This window comes from Blennius ocellaris, assembly GCF_963422515.1.
Source record: "Blennius ocellaris genome assembly, chromosome: 19".
Taxonomy (NCBI): Eukaryota; Metazoa; Chordata; class Actinopteri; order Blenniiformes; family Blenniidae; genus Blennius; species Blennius ocellaris.
The window spans coordinates 2714854-2731411 of record NC_137668.1 but is presented as its reverse complement, the minus strand read 5'-3'; the positions used below and the strand labels follow the sequence as shown (position 1 = coordinate 2731411).

General features: G+C 40.4%; 1 protein-coding gene across 1 annotated transcript in view; it reads right to left on the bottom strand.

Moving 5' to 3' along the window:
• The window catches only part of LOC308144165 (succinyl-CoA:glutarate CoA-transferase-like), a gene marked incomplete at both ends in the record, with an annotated part of 81559 nt that extends 70448 nt beyond the window's left edge, over positions 1-11111 (bottom strand). The window contains 4 exons of the mRNA XM_080515223.1: positions 8999-9084; positions 9269-9342; positions 9450-9498; positions 10979-11111. Coding sequence (XP_080371349.1) covers positions 8999-9084; positions 9269-9342; positions 9450-9498; positions 10979-11111 — 342 coding nt within the window. The remainder of the gene's footprint in view (positions 1-8998; positions 9085-9268; positions 9343-9449; positions 9499-10978) is intronic.
• Between the last annotated feature and the right edge of the window lie 5447 nt (positions 11112-16558).

The following is a 16558-nucleotide window of genomic DNA, read 5'->3' as shown; positions in this document are numbered from 1 at the left end:
CTTCCTCCTCTAACATCCAGATTATAGAGCATCTTCCTCCTCTAACATCCAGATTATATAGCATCTTCCTCCTCTAACATCCAGATTATAAAGCATCTTCCTCCTCTAATATCCAGATTATAAAGCATCTTCCTCCTCTAACATCCAGATTATAGAGCATCTTCCTCCTCTAACATCCAGATTATAGAGCATCTTCCTCCTCTAACATCCAGATTATAGAGCATCTTCCTCCTCTAACATCCAGATTATAAAGCATCTTCCTCCTCTAACATCCAGATTATAGAGCATCTTCTTCCTCTAATATCCAGATTATAAAGCATCTTCCTCCTCTAACATCCAGATTATAAAGCATCTTCCTCCTCTAACATCCAGATTATAAAGCATCTTCCTCCTCTAATATCCAGAATATAAAGCATCTTCCTCCTCTAACATCCAGATTATAAAGCATCTTCCTCCTCTAACATCCAGATTATACAACACCTTCCTCCTCTAACATCCAGATTATAAAGCATCTTCCTCCTCTAACATCCAGATTATAAAGCATCTTCCTCCTCTAACATCCAGATTATAAAGCATCTTCCTCCTCTAACATCCAGATTATACAACACCTTCCTCCTCTAACATCCAGATTATAAAGCATCTTCCTCCTCTAACATCCAGATTATAAAGCATCTTCCTCCTCTAACATCCAGATTATAAAGCATCTTCCTCCTCTAACATCCAGATTATAAAGCATCTTCCTCCTCTAACATCCAGATTATACAACACCTTCCTCCTCTAACATCCAGATTATAAAGCATCTTCCTCCTCTAACATCCAGATTATAAAGCATCTTCCTCCTCTAACATCCAGATTATAAAGCATCTTCCTCCTCTAACATCCAGATTATACAACACCTTCCTCCTCTAACATCCAGATTATAAAGCATCTTCCTCCTCTAACATCCAGATTATAAAGCATCTTCCTCCTCTAACATCCAGATTATAAAGCATCTTCCTCCTCTAACATCCAGATTATACAACACCTTCCTCCTCTAACATCCAGATTATAAAGCATCTTCCTCCTCTAACATCCAGATTATAAAGCATCTTCCTCCTCTAACATCCAGATTATAAAGCATCTTCCTCCTCTAACATCCAGATTATAAAGCATCTTCCTCCTCTAACATCCAGATTATACAACACCTTCCTCCTCTAACATCCAAATTATAAAGCATCTTCCTCCTCTAACATCCAGATTATAAAGCATCTTCCTCCTCTAACATCCAGATTATAAAGCATCTTCCTCCTCTAACATCCAGATTATAAAGCATCTTCCTCCTCTAACATCCAGATTATAAAGCATCTTCCTCCTCTAACATCCAGATTATAAAGCATCTTCCTCCTCTAACATCCAGATTATAAAGCATCTTCCTCCTCTAACATCCAGATTATAAAGCATCTTCCTCCTCTAACATCCAGATTATACAACACCTTCCTCCTCTAACATCCAGATTATAAAGCATCTTCCTCCTCTAACATCCAGATTATAAAGCATCTTCCTCCTCTAACATCCAGATTATAAAGCATCTTCCTCCTCTAACATCCAGATTATAAAGCATCTTCCTCCTCTAACATCCAGATTATAAAGCATCTTCCTCCTCTAACATCCAGATTATACAACACCTTCCTCCTCTAACATCCAGATTATAAAGCATCTTCCTCCTCTAACATCCAGATTATAAAGCATCTTCCTCCTCTAACATCCAGATTATAAAGCATCTTCCTCCTCTAACATCCAGATTATACAACACCTTCCTCCTCTAACATCCAGATTATAAAGCATCTTCCTCCTCTAACATCCAGATTATAAAGCATCTTCCTCCTCTAACATCCAGATTATAAAGCATCTTCCTCCTCTAACATCCAGATTATACAACACCTTCCTCCTCTAACATCCAGATTATAAAGCATCTTCCTCCTCTAACATCCAGATTATACAACACCTTCCTCCTCTAACATCCAGATTATAAAGCATCTTCCTCCTCTAACATCCAGATTATAAAGCATCTTCCTCCTCTAACATCCAGATTATAAAGCATCTTCCTCCTCTAACATCCAGATTATAAAGCATCTTCCTCCTCTAACATCCAGATTATACAACACCTTCCTCCTCTAACATCCAGATTATAAAGCATCTTCCTCCTCTAACATCCAGATTATAAAGCATCTTCCTCCTCTAACATCCAGATTATAAAGCATCTCCCTCCTCTAACATCCAGATTATACAACACCTTCCTCCTCTAACATCCAGATTATAAAGCATCTTCCTCCTCTAACATCCAGATTATAAAGCATCTTCCTCCTCTAACATCCAGATTATACAACACCTTCCTCCTCTAACATCCAGATTATAAAGCATCTTCCTCCTCTAACATCCAGATTATAAAGCATCTTCCTCCTCTAACATCCAGATTATACAACACCTTCCTCCTCTAACATCCAGATTATAAAGCATCTTCCTCCTCTAACATCCAGATTATAAAGCATCTTCCTCCTCTAACATCCAGATTATAAAGCATCTTACTCCTCTAACATCCAGATTATAAAGCATCTTACTCCTCTAACATCCAGATTATAAAGCATCTTCCTCCTCTAACATCCAGATTATAAAGCATCTTCCTCCTCTAACATCCAGATTATAAAGCATCTTCCTCCTCTAACATCCAGATTATAAAGCATCTTCCTCCTCTAACATCCAGATTATACAACACCTTCCTCCTCTAACATCCAGATTATAAAGCATCTTCCTCCTCTAACATCGAGATTATAAAGCATCTTCCTCCTCTAACATCCAGATTATAAAGCATCTTCCTCCTCTAACATCCAGATTATAAAGCATCTTCCTCCTCTAACATCCAGATTATACAACACCTTCCTCCTCTAACATCCAGATTATAAAGCATCTTCCTCCTCTAACATCCAGATTATAAAGCATCTTCCTCCTCTAACATCCAGATTATAAAGCATCTTCCTCCTCTAACATCCAGATTATACAACACCTTCCTCCTCTAACATCCAGATTATAAAGCATCTTCCTCCTCTAACATCCAGATTATAAAGCATCTTCCTCCTCTAACATCCAGATTATAAAGCATCTTCCTCCTCTAATATCCAGATTATAAAGCATCTTCCTCCTCTAACATCCAGATTATAAAGCATCTTCCTCCTCTAACATCCAGATTATACAACACCTTCCTCCTCTAACATCCAGATTATAGAGCATCTTCCTCCTCTAACATCCAGATTACAGAGCATCTTCCTCCTCTAACATCCAGATTATAAAGCATCTTCCTCCTCCAACATCCAGATTATAGAGCATCTTCCTCCTCTAACATCCAGATTATAGAGCATCTTCCTCCTCTAACATCCAGATTATAGAGCATCTTCCTCCTCTAACATCCAGATTATAAAGCATCTTCCTCCTCTAACATCCAGATTATAGAGCATCTTCCTCCTCTAATATCCAGATTATAAAGCATCTTCCTCCTCTAACATCCAGATTATAAAGCATCTTCCTCCTCTAATATCCAGAATATAAAGCATCTTCCTCCTCAAACATCAGGATTATAGAGCATCTTCCTCCTCTAATATCCAGATTATAAAGCATCTTCCTCCTCTAACATCCAGATTATAAAGCATCTTCCTCCTCTAACATCCAGATTATAAAGCATCTTCCTCCTCTAACATCCAGATTATAAAGCATCTCCCTCCTCTAATATCTCGATTATAAGGCATCTTCCTCCTCTAACATCCAGATTATATAGCATCTTCCTCCTCTAACATCCAGATTATAGAGCATGTTCCTCCTCTAACATCAGATTATACAGCATATTCCTCCTCTAACATCCAGTTTATGGACCATCTTCCTCCTCTAACATCCAGATTATAGAGCATCTTCCTCCTCTAACATCCAGATTATAGAGCATCTTCCTCCTCTAACATCCAGATTATAAAGCATCTTCCTCCTCTAACATCCAGATTATACAACACCTTCCTCCTCTAACATCCAGATTATAGAGCATCTTTCTCCTCTAACATCCAGATTATAAAGCATCTTCCTCCTCTAACATCCAGATTATACAACACCTTCCTCCTCTAACATCCAGATTATAAAGCATCTTCCTCCTCTAACATCCAGATTATAAAGCATCTTCCTCCTCTAACATCCAGATTATAAAGCATCTTCCTCCTCTAACATCCAGATTATACAACACCTTCCTCCTCTAACATCCAGATTATAAAGCATCTTCCTCCTCTAACATCCAGATTATACAACACCTTCCTCCTCTAACATCCAGATTATAAAGCATCTTCATCCTCTAACATCCAGATTATAAAGCATCTTCCTCCTCTAACATCGAGATTATAAAGCATCTTCCTCCTCTAACATCCAGATTATAAAGCATCTCCCTCCTCTAACATCCAGATTATAAAGCATCTTCCTCCTCTAACATCCAGATTATAAAGCATCTTCCTCCTCTAACATCCAGATTATACAACACCTTCCTCCTCTAACATCCAGATTATAAAGCATCTTCCTCCTCTAACATCCAGATTATAAAGCATCTTCCTCCTCTAACATCCAGATTATAAAGCATCTTCCTCCTCTAACATCCAGATTATACAACACCTTCCTCCTCTAACATCCAGATTATAAAGCATCTTCCTCCTCTAACATCCAGATTATAAAGCATCTTCCTCCTCTAACATCCAGATTATAAAGCATCTTCCTCCTCTAATATCCAGATTATAAAGCATCTTCCTCCTCTAACATCCAGATTATAAAGCATCTTCCTCCTCTAACATCCAGATTATACAACACCTTCCTCCTCTAACATCCAGATTATAGAGCATCTTCCTCCTCTAACATCCAGATTACAGAGCATCTTCCTCCTCTAACATCCAGATTATAAAGCATCTTCCTCCTCCAACATCCAGATTATAGAGCATCTTCCTCCTCTAACATCCAGATTATAGAGCATCTTCCTCCTCTAACATCCAGATTATAGAGCATCTTCCTCCTCTAACATCCAGATTATAAAGCATCTTCCTCCTCTAACATCCAGATTATAGAGCATCTTCCTCCTCTAATATCCAGATTATAAAGCATCTTCCTCCTCTAACATCCAGATTATAAAGCATCTTCCTCCTCTAATATCCAGAATATAAAGCATCTTCCTCCTCAAACATCAGGATTATAGAGCATCTTCCTCCTCTAATATCCAGATTATAAAGCATCTTCCTCCTCTAACATCCAGATTATAAAGCATCTTCCTCCTCAAACATCCAGATTATAAAGCATCTTCCTCCTCTAACATCCAGATTATAAAGCATCTCCCTCCTCTAATATCTCGATTATAAGGCATCTTCCTCCTCTAACATCCAGATTATATAGCATCTTCCTCCTCTAACATCCAGATTATAGAGCATGTTCCTCCTCTAACATCAGATTATACACCATCTTCCTCCTCTAACATCCAGATTATAGAGCATCTTCCTCCTCTAACATCCAGATTATAGAGCATCTTCCTCCTCTAACATCCAGATTATAAAGCATCTTCCTCCTCTAACATCCAGATTATACAACACCTTCCTCCTCTAACATCCAGATTATAGAGCATCTTTCTCCTCTAACATCCAGATTATAGAGCATCTTCCTCCTCTAACATCCAGATTATAGAGCATCTTCCTCCTCTAACATCCAGATTATAAAGCATCTTCCTCCTCTAACATCCAGATTATAGAGCATCTTCCTCCTCTAATATCCAGATTATAAAGCATCTTCCTCCTCTAACATCCAGATTATAAAGCATCTTCCTCCTCTAATATCCAGAATATAAAGCATCTTCCTCCTCAAACATCAGGATTATAGAGCATCTTCCTCCTCTAATATCCAGATTATAAAGCATCTTCCTCCTCTAACATCCAGATTATAAAGCATCTTCCTCCTCTAACATCCAGATTATAAAGCATCTTCCTCCTCTAACATCCAGATTATAAAGCATCTCCCTCCTCTAATATCTCGATTATAAGGCATCTTCCTCCTCTAACATCCAGATTATATAGCATCTTCCTCCTCTAACATCCAGATTATAGAGCATGTTCCTCCTCTAACATCAGATTATACAGCATATTCCTCCTCTAACATCCAGTTTATGGACCATCTTCCTCCTCTAACATCCAGATTATAGAGCATCTTCCTCCTCTAACATCCAGATTATATAGCATCTTCCTCCTCTAACATCCAGATTATAAAGCATCTTCCTCCTCTAATATCCAGATTATAAAGCATCTTCCTCCTCTAACATCCAGATTATAGAGCATCTTCCTCCTCTAACATCCAGATTATAGAGCATCTTCCTCCTCTAACATCCAGATTATAGAGCATCTTCCTCCTCTAACATCCAGATTATAAAGCATCTTCCTCCTCTAACATCCAGATTATAGAGCATCTTCTTCCTCTAATATCCAGATTATAAAGCATCTTCCTCCTCTAACATCCAGATTATAAAGCATCTTCCTCCTCTAACATCCAGATTATAAAGCATCTTCCTCCTCTAATATCCAGAATATAAAGCATCTTCCTCCTCTAACATCCAGATTATAAAGCATCTTCCTCCTCTAACATCCAGATTATACAACACCTTCCTCCTCTAACATCCAGATTATAAAGCATCTTCCTCCTCTAACATCCAGATTATAAAGCATCTTCCTCCTCTAACATCCAGATTATAAAGCATCTTCCTCCTCTAACATCCAGATTATACAACACCTTCCTCCTCTAACATCCAGATTATAAAGCATCTTCCTCCTCTAACATCCAGATTATAAAGCATCTTCCTCCTCTAACATCCAGATTATAAAGCATCTTCCTCCTCTAACATCCAGATTATAAAGCATCTTCCTCCTCTAACATCCAGATTATACAACACCTTCCTCCTCTAACATCCAGATTATAAAGCATCTTCCTCCTCTAACATCCAGATTATAAAGCATCTTCCTCCTCTAACATCCAGATTATAAAGCATCTTCCTCCTCTAACATCCAGATTATACAACACCTTCCTCCTCTAACATCCAGATTATAAAGCATCTTCCTCCTCTAACATCCAGATTATAAAGCATCTTCCTCCTCTAACATCCAGATTATAAAGCATCTTCCTCCTCTAACATCCAGATTATACAACACCTTCCTCCTCTAACATCCAGATTATAAAGCATCTTCCTCCTCTAACATCCAGATTATAAAGCATCTTCCTCCTCTAACATCCAGATTATAAAGCATCTTCCTCCTCTAACATCCAGATTATAAAGCATCTTCCTCCTCTAACATCCAGATTATACAACACCTTCCTCCTCTAACATCCAGATTATAAAGCATCTTCCTCCTCTAACATCCAGATAATAGAGCATATTCCTCCTCTAACATCCAGTTTATGGACCATCTTCCTCCTCTAACATCCAGATTATAGAGCATCTTCCTCCTCTAACATCCAGATTATAGAGCATCTTCCTCCTCTAACATCCAGATTATAGAGCATATTCCTCCTCTAATATCCAGATTATAGAGCATCTTCCTCCTCTAACATCCAGATTATAAAGCATCTTCCTCCTCTAATATCCAGATTATAAGGCATCTTCCTCCTCTAACATCCAGATTATATAGCATCTTCCTCCTCTAACATCCAGATTATAAAGCATCTTCCTCCTCTAATATCCAGATTATAAAGCATCTTCCTCCTCTAACATCCAGATTATAAAGCATCTTCCTCCTCTAACATCCAGGTTATACAACACCTTCCTCCTCTAACATCCAGATTATAAAGCATCTTCCTCCTCTAACATCCAGATTATAAAGCATCTCCCTCCTCTAACATCCAGATTATAAAGCATCTTCCTCCTCTAACATCCAGATTATAAAGCATCTTCCTCCTCTAACATCCAGATTATACAACACCTTCCTCCTCTAACATCCAGATTATAAAGCATCTTCCTCCTCTAACATCCAGATTATAAAGCATCTTCCTCCTCTAACATCCAGATTATAAAGCATCTTCCTCCTCTAACATCCAGATAATACAACACCTTCCTCCTCTAACATCCAGATTATAAAGCATCTTCCTCCTCTAACATCCAGATTATAAAGCATCTTCCTCCTCTAACATCCAGATTATAAAGCATCTTCCTCCTCTAACATCCAGATTATAAAGCATCTTCCTCCTCTAACATCCAGATTATACAACACCTTCCTCCTCTAACATCCAGATTATAAAGCATCTTCCTCCTCTAACATCCAGATTATAAAGCATCTTCCTCCTCTAACATCCAGATTATAGAGCATCTTCCTCCTCTAACAACCAGATTATAGAGCATCTTCCTCCTCTAACAACCAGATTATAGAGCATCTTCCTCCTCTAACATCCAGATTATGGACCATATTCCTTCTCTAACATCCAGATTATAGAGCATCTTCCTCCTCTAACATCCAGATTATGGACCATATTCCTTCTCTAACATCCAGATTATAGAGCATCTTCCTCCTCTAACAGCCAGATTATAGAGCACCTTCCTCCTCTAACAACCAGATTATAGAGCATGTTCCTCCTCTAACATCCGATTATCGAGCATCTTCCTTCTCTAACGTCCAGACTATCGAGCATCTTTTGTTCCATTTAAAAGTAACTAATTCTGTTTGTATTCACTGACTTAAGTAACTTTACTGGTGTTTAGTAACTTTATTCCAGCATTAAGTTCCAGTAGTCATGTTGTCATAGAGCCGTTGATTCAAACTGGTCAGTTAACTGTGTGTGTGTGTGTGTGTGTGTGTGTGTGTGTGTGTGTGTGTGTGTGTGTGTGTGTGTGTGTGTGTGTGTGTGTGTGTGTGTGTGTGTGTGTGTGTGTGTGTGTGTGTGTGTGTGCGTGCGTGCGTGCGTGCGTGCGTGTTTTCCCCCGGCTGACCTTCTTGTTACGGTTAACGCTGAGGAAGTATGTGCTCTCTGAGCCCACAAAGGGAGGACCCCAGGCCCGGGTGTCATCACCTGCACCTGCTCAACCACACACACACACACACACACACACACACACACACACACACACACACACACACACACACACACACACACACACACACACACACACACACACACACACACACACACACACACACTGAAATCCCTCAGTCCAAACTGAAGCTGGTCTGAGTGACAGGGTGAAGGTTTGATTCCTGACCTGGTTTCTCCACTTTGATCACCTCGGCTCCCAGATCTCCCAGGATCATGGAGGTGAAGGGACCAGCCAGAACCCTGAAAACACTTCACTCATTCACTTAAATGATCCTGATGGGACGAGTTCAGCATTTAAAAATTAAAAAATCACTTCTTCTCACTGTTATCATACAAACTGATCTGACCTTGTCAAGTCCAGGACTCTGACGCCCTCTAGTGGCCTGAGGTTGTCTCCTGAGGAAAACACAAGGAGAGGAAGAATCATTAACAGGATTATTATCGTCAGAACCTAACCCGGGACAAAATCCAGACCAACACTTTAAAGGACCAAGTCATTTGAAAGTTTAATTCTATACACTAATCAAAGAATCGTTTTCAAAATTATGAATAATACCACTCCACCGCCATTGAAAAAACTTTACTCTGGATAACCAGAACATTCTGCTCCATGGCTCACAGGAAGTGTGTCATCCTCAAAAGATCCTTCACCTTTAAACAACTTTTCATTTAAAGCCGTTATTATTATTTTCTCTCGTTTTACTGTAGGTTATATTTATAATGTGTTGTAATCAGTTCCTGCTCGTTGCGTTGTTTGTATAATGGATTGTATAACATTTTCAATATTCTGTGTGAATTTTAGAAGAAAAAAAAAGAAAATGTGATATATTTTTATGGTTATTGCTAATGTCACTAATTTGTCCTGTAGGCTTTATTTGTAATATGAATTATAATGTTGTGTTCCTGGCCAGGGACTGCAGAGAGAAACTTGCCATGGCTAAATCTGGTACGAAGCATCTTTTCTTTACGATCAATGTTTTTTTCTATATGGTCACTGAAAATAAACAAATAAACAAACAGACCAAGACCAGAGAAGCTCCAAGTTTTTTAAATGGTCATATTAAAAACCTTGGATTCACAGTTTATTGGTCCAAATCCATCTTAAACTCCATTAGAATACTGGATCATAGGAGCTGCATTCAGAATCTGCTGTGTCTGTGTGAGCTGGACTGGCTCCGCCCACACATGCCCATCTATGGGAAGAGGAGGAAGTACTTCCTCTCGTGGTGCCATGTGCCAAAGCAGAGCTGGCTGATTGTGGGAGAAGTCAAAGGGGAGGAGCCTACCTTGATTGTGATTGGCTAAACCCCTGATGACACTATATCAGGATTGAGTTCTGATTGGCTGGTTGGAGCAACACACTTTTTAAAACCTGGAACAAGAAAAGGAGAGAGAGGACACACTTTCTACACCTCTGGGGCGTCGTTCCAGGTATGGAGACGATTAGTACTGCTGGAAAACCTTTAGAGAGTTAATTTCACTTTATATGACCCTTTAAGGGCCGAGTCAAGACCAAGACCAGCCTGAGACTTTAAGCAGTTTGGATCAATGTTCCAGTCTTTCTTCCTTCCAGGTGGCCTTGAATCAAAGGTCCAGTCTCTGACACTTCCTGTGTCTCCTCCAGCTTGACGCTCCAGACCTTAATCTTAAAGTGCGGGTTAAAGTTCACGCAGCCGCTCTTAAAGTGGGAAACTTCCGGTCTGTGCATAAAGTTTCACACGTGCGTTCTCTTTATCCGGCTGTATGGAGCCGGTTCTGTCTGCTGCGGCCGGTTCTCCGTGCGGCCGGTTCCCCTGCAGCAGCCCCCCCGCCCCGGTGGAACCTGCAGGGACGGAGCGGACTGGCGACGGTGAGCTCCGGAGGCAGCGGTCCGTACCTGTGAGTGTATCCGACCTCCAGCGCCCGACCCCCGGACCCCGCCGCGGCTCTCTCGCTCGTAGCAGCGAGCTGCGGCCGGCCGCACGGAGCGCTCCGACCGCCGGCTGGATCACCCTGAGAGACGCCGACATGTTCAATGAAGCCGTCAAGTCGAGGAAACCACAACAACACAGCACAGGAAGGACCTTCAACATAAGAGCCTGGCAATTCCACCTGTAGCTTATTTCTGTGGGGGTTTGTTAACTTTGGATTTATTCAAACTTTTTTCTACACCTCAATACGACAAAAAAATAAAATAACTGTACTCTATTATTGTTGTTGTTAATGACAATAATAATGATGTAGTAGCAGTAATAATAATAATAATGATATTAACTTTTACATTCATGTTAATGAAGTGAAGTTCCACAGGGTTCTGTGTTGGGACTTCCAGTGGTTCATAACATGTTTCACGAGGGGCCTACGTTTTCACCACTGTAAACCTCAGCGACCCGCCACACCCTGTATGACCACGAAAGGCTTCATGGAACCTCTCAAATCACTATATGTGAAATATAGTTTCTCTGTAATATTGCATCACGGTGAGTTCCTTTTCTCTGAGGATAAACTCTTTACTTGGGTTTATACACCATCTGGGGGTGCATAGTTTCAAACTTTCATTTTCCAGTTTCTCACCACAAAAGACCTTCAGCTCTAATGTCCCTTTTTTATTTTTGATCAATTCAGCTTTTTCTCTTGGCCCAAAACACTGCCATTTAAAAAAACCGTTATCTATAAAAAACTATGATACTGAAGCCAGCTTCATGACCCCCCTGGTTGGGAATCACTGCAGTAGAGAATAATAATAATGAATAAGTCATTAATTTCCATTGTTTTATAGACGATACACAATCAATTTATTTCTGAAAACAGATGATACTGATCACCTTGAGTTGTAATTTTATGTTTCTGAACTGAAAAGGCAGCTATTAAATTTGGCCCGAAACATGTGAGAGAAATGATTGAAGTAACATTGGGTGGTATAACTGTGACCTCCATGTCCTGCAGGACGTGTCTGGAAAGCATTAATAGAACAATTTTCTCAAGAAGAAAAAAGAAGAATTTAATAGTTTTCTGTTGTCGATGCATAAAGCTCATAAAAGCAGAACGACAGATTTCACAACAAGAATTATAGGATTTGATGAAGCAGGCGATGCTGTTAATGGTTTTAACAGCTTGGTCTTCTGCTTGTGGCTCGTGATGCTGGACTCTGGTTCACCGTGATGCTGGACTCTGGTTCACCGTGATGCTGGACTCTGGTTCACCGTGAAGCTGGACTCTGGTTCACCGTGATGCTGGACTCTGGTTCGCCGTGATGCTGGACTCTGGTTCGCCGTGATGCTGGACTCTGGTTCACCGTGATGCTGGACTCTGGTTCGCCGTGATGCTGGACTCTGGTTCGCCGTGATGCTGGACTCTGGTTCACCGTGATGCTGGACTCTGGTTCACCGTGATGCTGGACTCTGGTTCACCGTGATGCTGGACTCTGGTTCACCGTGATGCTGGACTCTGGTTCGCCGTGAAGCTGGACTCTGGTTCGCCGTGATGCTGGACTCTGGTTCGCCGTGAAGCTGGACTCTGGTTCGCCGTGAAGCTGGACTCTGGTTCACGGTGATGCTGGACTCTGGTTCGCCGTGATGCTGGACTCTGGTTCGCCGTGATGCTGGACTCTGGTTCGCCGTGATGCTGGACTCTGGTTCACCGTGATGCTGGACTCTGGTTCACCGTGATGCTGGACTCTGGTTCGCCGTGATGCTGGACTCTGGTTCGCCGTGATGCTGGACTCTGGTTCACCGTGTTGACGTAGTCTCCTTCTGGTGAGTCCTGTGTGGAAACCAAACGACACCAAGAGCCTTCAGGGCTTCAACAGTTACACTGATCTGCTGCAAATATGACACTCGTACAGTTCAGAGTCTTGAAATGAAGCAATGAAACTCTAATGTGATCGACCGTCTACAGGGAGGAGACTCTGGCCAGTCACTGAACCCTTTAATGCAGGAGGGTCAAACACAGTTCATCTTCAGTGAAGTAGTGATGTTGTAGCCTTTACATTTTGTTGGGACAGTTTTTTGTTTTTTTTAAATGCCCAATACTTTTATTTTGAAGCCACTTGTGCTCGGGGTGTGAGAGTAACACCCCCCTAATGAAACAAATGAAAAAAAATTGTTAATTAATATAAAAAAAGAAGGAAAGAAAGAAGAAGAAAAAAAAAGGAAAGATAGGGAAAAACCAAAATACACTCCCGTTCTGGTCATAGATTGATCAACTGTAAAATGCACACAGTATTTTTTTTTTAAAGTGAAAGTTAAAACCATTCCGTCGCCACCACGCATCGTCGGGACCTTTACTCAAATCAGTCAGTCTGGAACAGCAGCAAACACCAATCCCTCAACATGTCTGAAGAAAGGCCTCCAGCTTTTGTTAAACTTGACCACAGAACCAGAGTCGGAGGTAAAACTCCAAATAGTGCTGTGAGGGCTGTCCATTCCCATTGTGCCATGGTGCAAATTGAAATGGAATCAAATATTTGCAACCAATAGGAAAGTAGCAACGGGCACGACCAAAACTGGTGACTTTGGGGAGCTGGAGCCTGATGACCTTGGGACAATTTCAAGTAAAACCTCAAGGAGAGAAATCAGATCGGAGAATAACTGAAAAGATTCAAAAAGCATTCAAGAAAATCTTGTGGCAAGGAGTGAAAGTCACAAATCATCATCTGAGAGCTTGTTGGAGTTGTCTGAACATTATTTTCGAAACAATTGAGTGTGCAGGCAGCGATAAGACAAAGTCTCAAACTATAAATTCCTCTGATACTGCGACATCTGTGTATCTCCTGGACAAGGTGTTCTTACATGCTAGTCATAATAACACAATGCAGAAGAAAAACATGTCATGTTTAATAAGTAAAAGCATCACGGCAGCTATTTTTCCTACAAATTCAAAGTTGGTTTTTTTTGTCGTGGCGTAGAGTGTACGTGATACACATGTCTGTTTTCACAAAATACAAACAATTAATAGTGAAAATGACTCCAATCTCAACATAAAACCAATTTTAATGAAACTTTCAGGTGTAAAGTACAGTGAAAATGTCCAAAAGAAACTTATCCTTTCTATTTTGCATTATACATGTTCTGGTCTCAGTGTTGTGTTGCGTTTACCAGACTTACAAAATCTGTTAACAATCAAAGTTTTCTTTGAAATTTCCACCATTTCCTCGGTGGTTTGTCCAGATTGGAGCGTCTTGTGGACAAGTTTTGCCCCACAGGCCTGATGTTTGACACCCTGCTTCATCAACAGGCCATGAAACGTCGATATATTCAGACAAATGATGAAGTCTGGTCAATCTACACTTTACATTAGTAAGAGAGTAACTTCAAGAGTTGTTGACAGTAAGATGCTCTTCTTTATTAGACTATTATGTATACCAATGACAACAGATTGTTTACCTTCACTTGTTTGCAGCAAAATCTCAATCTGAACCAGCTGGAAGAAAAAAAAACAAACAAACCTGTGAACATGTTGAACAGTAACATTTAACAGATTACAGTGTCCACAGATGTAAAAGTTTGTCTCACCACTCAAAGACGACGAGTGTAGTGTAGAGAGCTACAACTTGCAGGATCATCAGTATGTTGAGTCCAAACCATTGATCATCTGCAGAGAGACGCCGGATCTTAGTACTGACACTTCTGTGTTTGTTAGGCAAGAGTTTGCTTTATCTGCAAGAGTCAACACAAATGTAGTGAAAAAAGAAATGTGTGTGTGTGTGTGTGTGTGTGAGTGAGTGAGTGAGTGAGTGAGTGAGTGAGTGAGTGAGTGAGTGAGTGAGTGAGTGAGTGAGTGAGTGAGTGAGTGAGTGAGTGAGTGAGTGAGTGAGTGAGTGAGTGAGTGAGTGAGTGAGTGAGTGAGTGAGTGAGTGAGTGAGTGTGTGTGTGTGTGTGTGTGTGTGTGTGTGTGTGTGTAGTTCATATGTCTTCATTTAATTTTCATCATTTGTTTTGTCACCGTGTGAAGATTGTGGTTCACCATGCTCTGTGTGTGTAATATGTGGCACTTTTTATGTTTGCTTCCAACATTTTCTTGTATAAACTGAAAAGTAATAAAATATCTTTAAAAAGAAAAGTAAAGAATCAATGAAAATGTGGAAATAACTTTTTTATTAGGTCTCATGTTGCTGAGCTGAAAAATCAACAAAGTGTGTTTCATTATTTCCATAACTATCATTTTTAACCCTAAAGACCTGAAAGTTAATGAAAAGACCAGCACAAGTAATGAGTGTCCATCCAAAACGATTTCATTGTTTAAATATTCCTTTTAGGGTCTGCAACCTTCATCCAAAAAAAAAAAAGTCTTGGTCATCAAACTGGCTGAATTTGCTTCAATAACACAAAATAGGTTGAAAAAGCTAAAATGGTAGAAGATGTTAAAATGCCTAAAATCAGTTTAAATAATGGAAAAACATAGATTTGTTGTTACATTTCTAATTTGTAAAAGTCAAAACAACTCAAATTGTTATATACAGATGAAAACAATGAGTGGCCTCATGTTTTTAAAAAATAAAACGCTAAAATAATAATAAAAAAAATGTGAAGTTGTAGTCATGACACATAAAGACGTGAAAACTTAAAAATTGCAGCTCCAGACCAAAGGTATTTGGTGAAAAGGTGCAAAAGCGTCTCTTTTGGTCATAAACGTTTCAGAACCCTGAGATAAATAATCATCGACACATAAAATATATATCAATATAAATAAACTATATTTGCATAAGAATAAGAAAAAGAGCAGATTTACCTGCTTTGTTCACAAGAATCCACGGTGACGTCTGACTACCAAGAGCATTTTCAGCCAGGCAGTAATAAACTCCACCTTCAAACACATTAAAGGTGTAAAAGGCTCCTTCAGCCACTCTGATTGATCCACGGCCGCTGGTCTGGAACCAGCTGAAGCTGCTGACGGCAGGTTTGGCTCTGCTGGAGCAGGTCAGGTTCACCCAGCTGCCTGATGGACTGATGGAGGCCCTCGTCTCTTTAGGAGCATCTGAAGGGAAAAATAAGACTCATGTTAACTTTCTTCATCAGAAACATGTGAACTCTGATGTGCTGACAGGATCACTGACATGAAACACTGAGAGTTAACTTTTCCTCAGGTGTTTCCACATGTTGTCCTCCACCAACATAATACACAGCAGAGCAGCTGATGTTCAACCCATCATGTTGGTCTGACAGAGTGAAGGTCTCCTGGATCTTCGTGGTGAAGGTTCCATCGGTGTGTCGCTCAGTTTGACTGTGAGCGTCTTGTCGGAGGCTCCAGGAGAGTCGAGGAGGGGAGTGTGGACAGGGAGTGGGAGCTGAGCAGCTTATAGTGACAGACTCCTTCTCCTTCTGCTCACCTGAGACTTTGAGTCTCGGCCTCGGAGGAGAATCTGCAGTTTCACATCAAACACACGTTCTACACTGAAAGCTACAATACGCTTTGTACCGGTTCTTCTTGTCACTAAAACTGATCCTTTGAGGCTTCAGATGAATCGATAAATCAGACA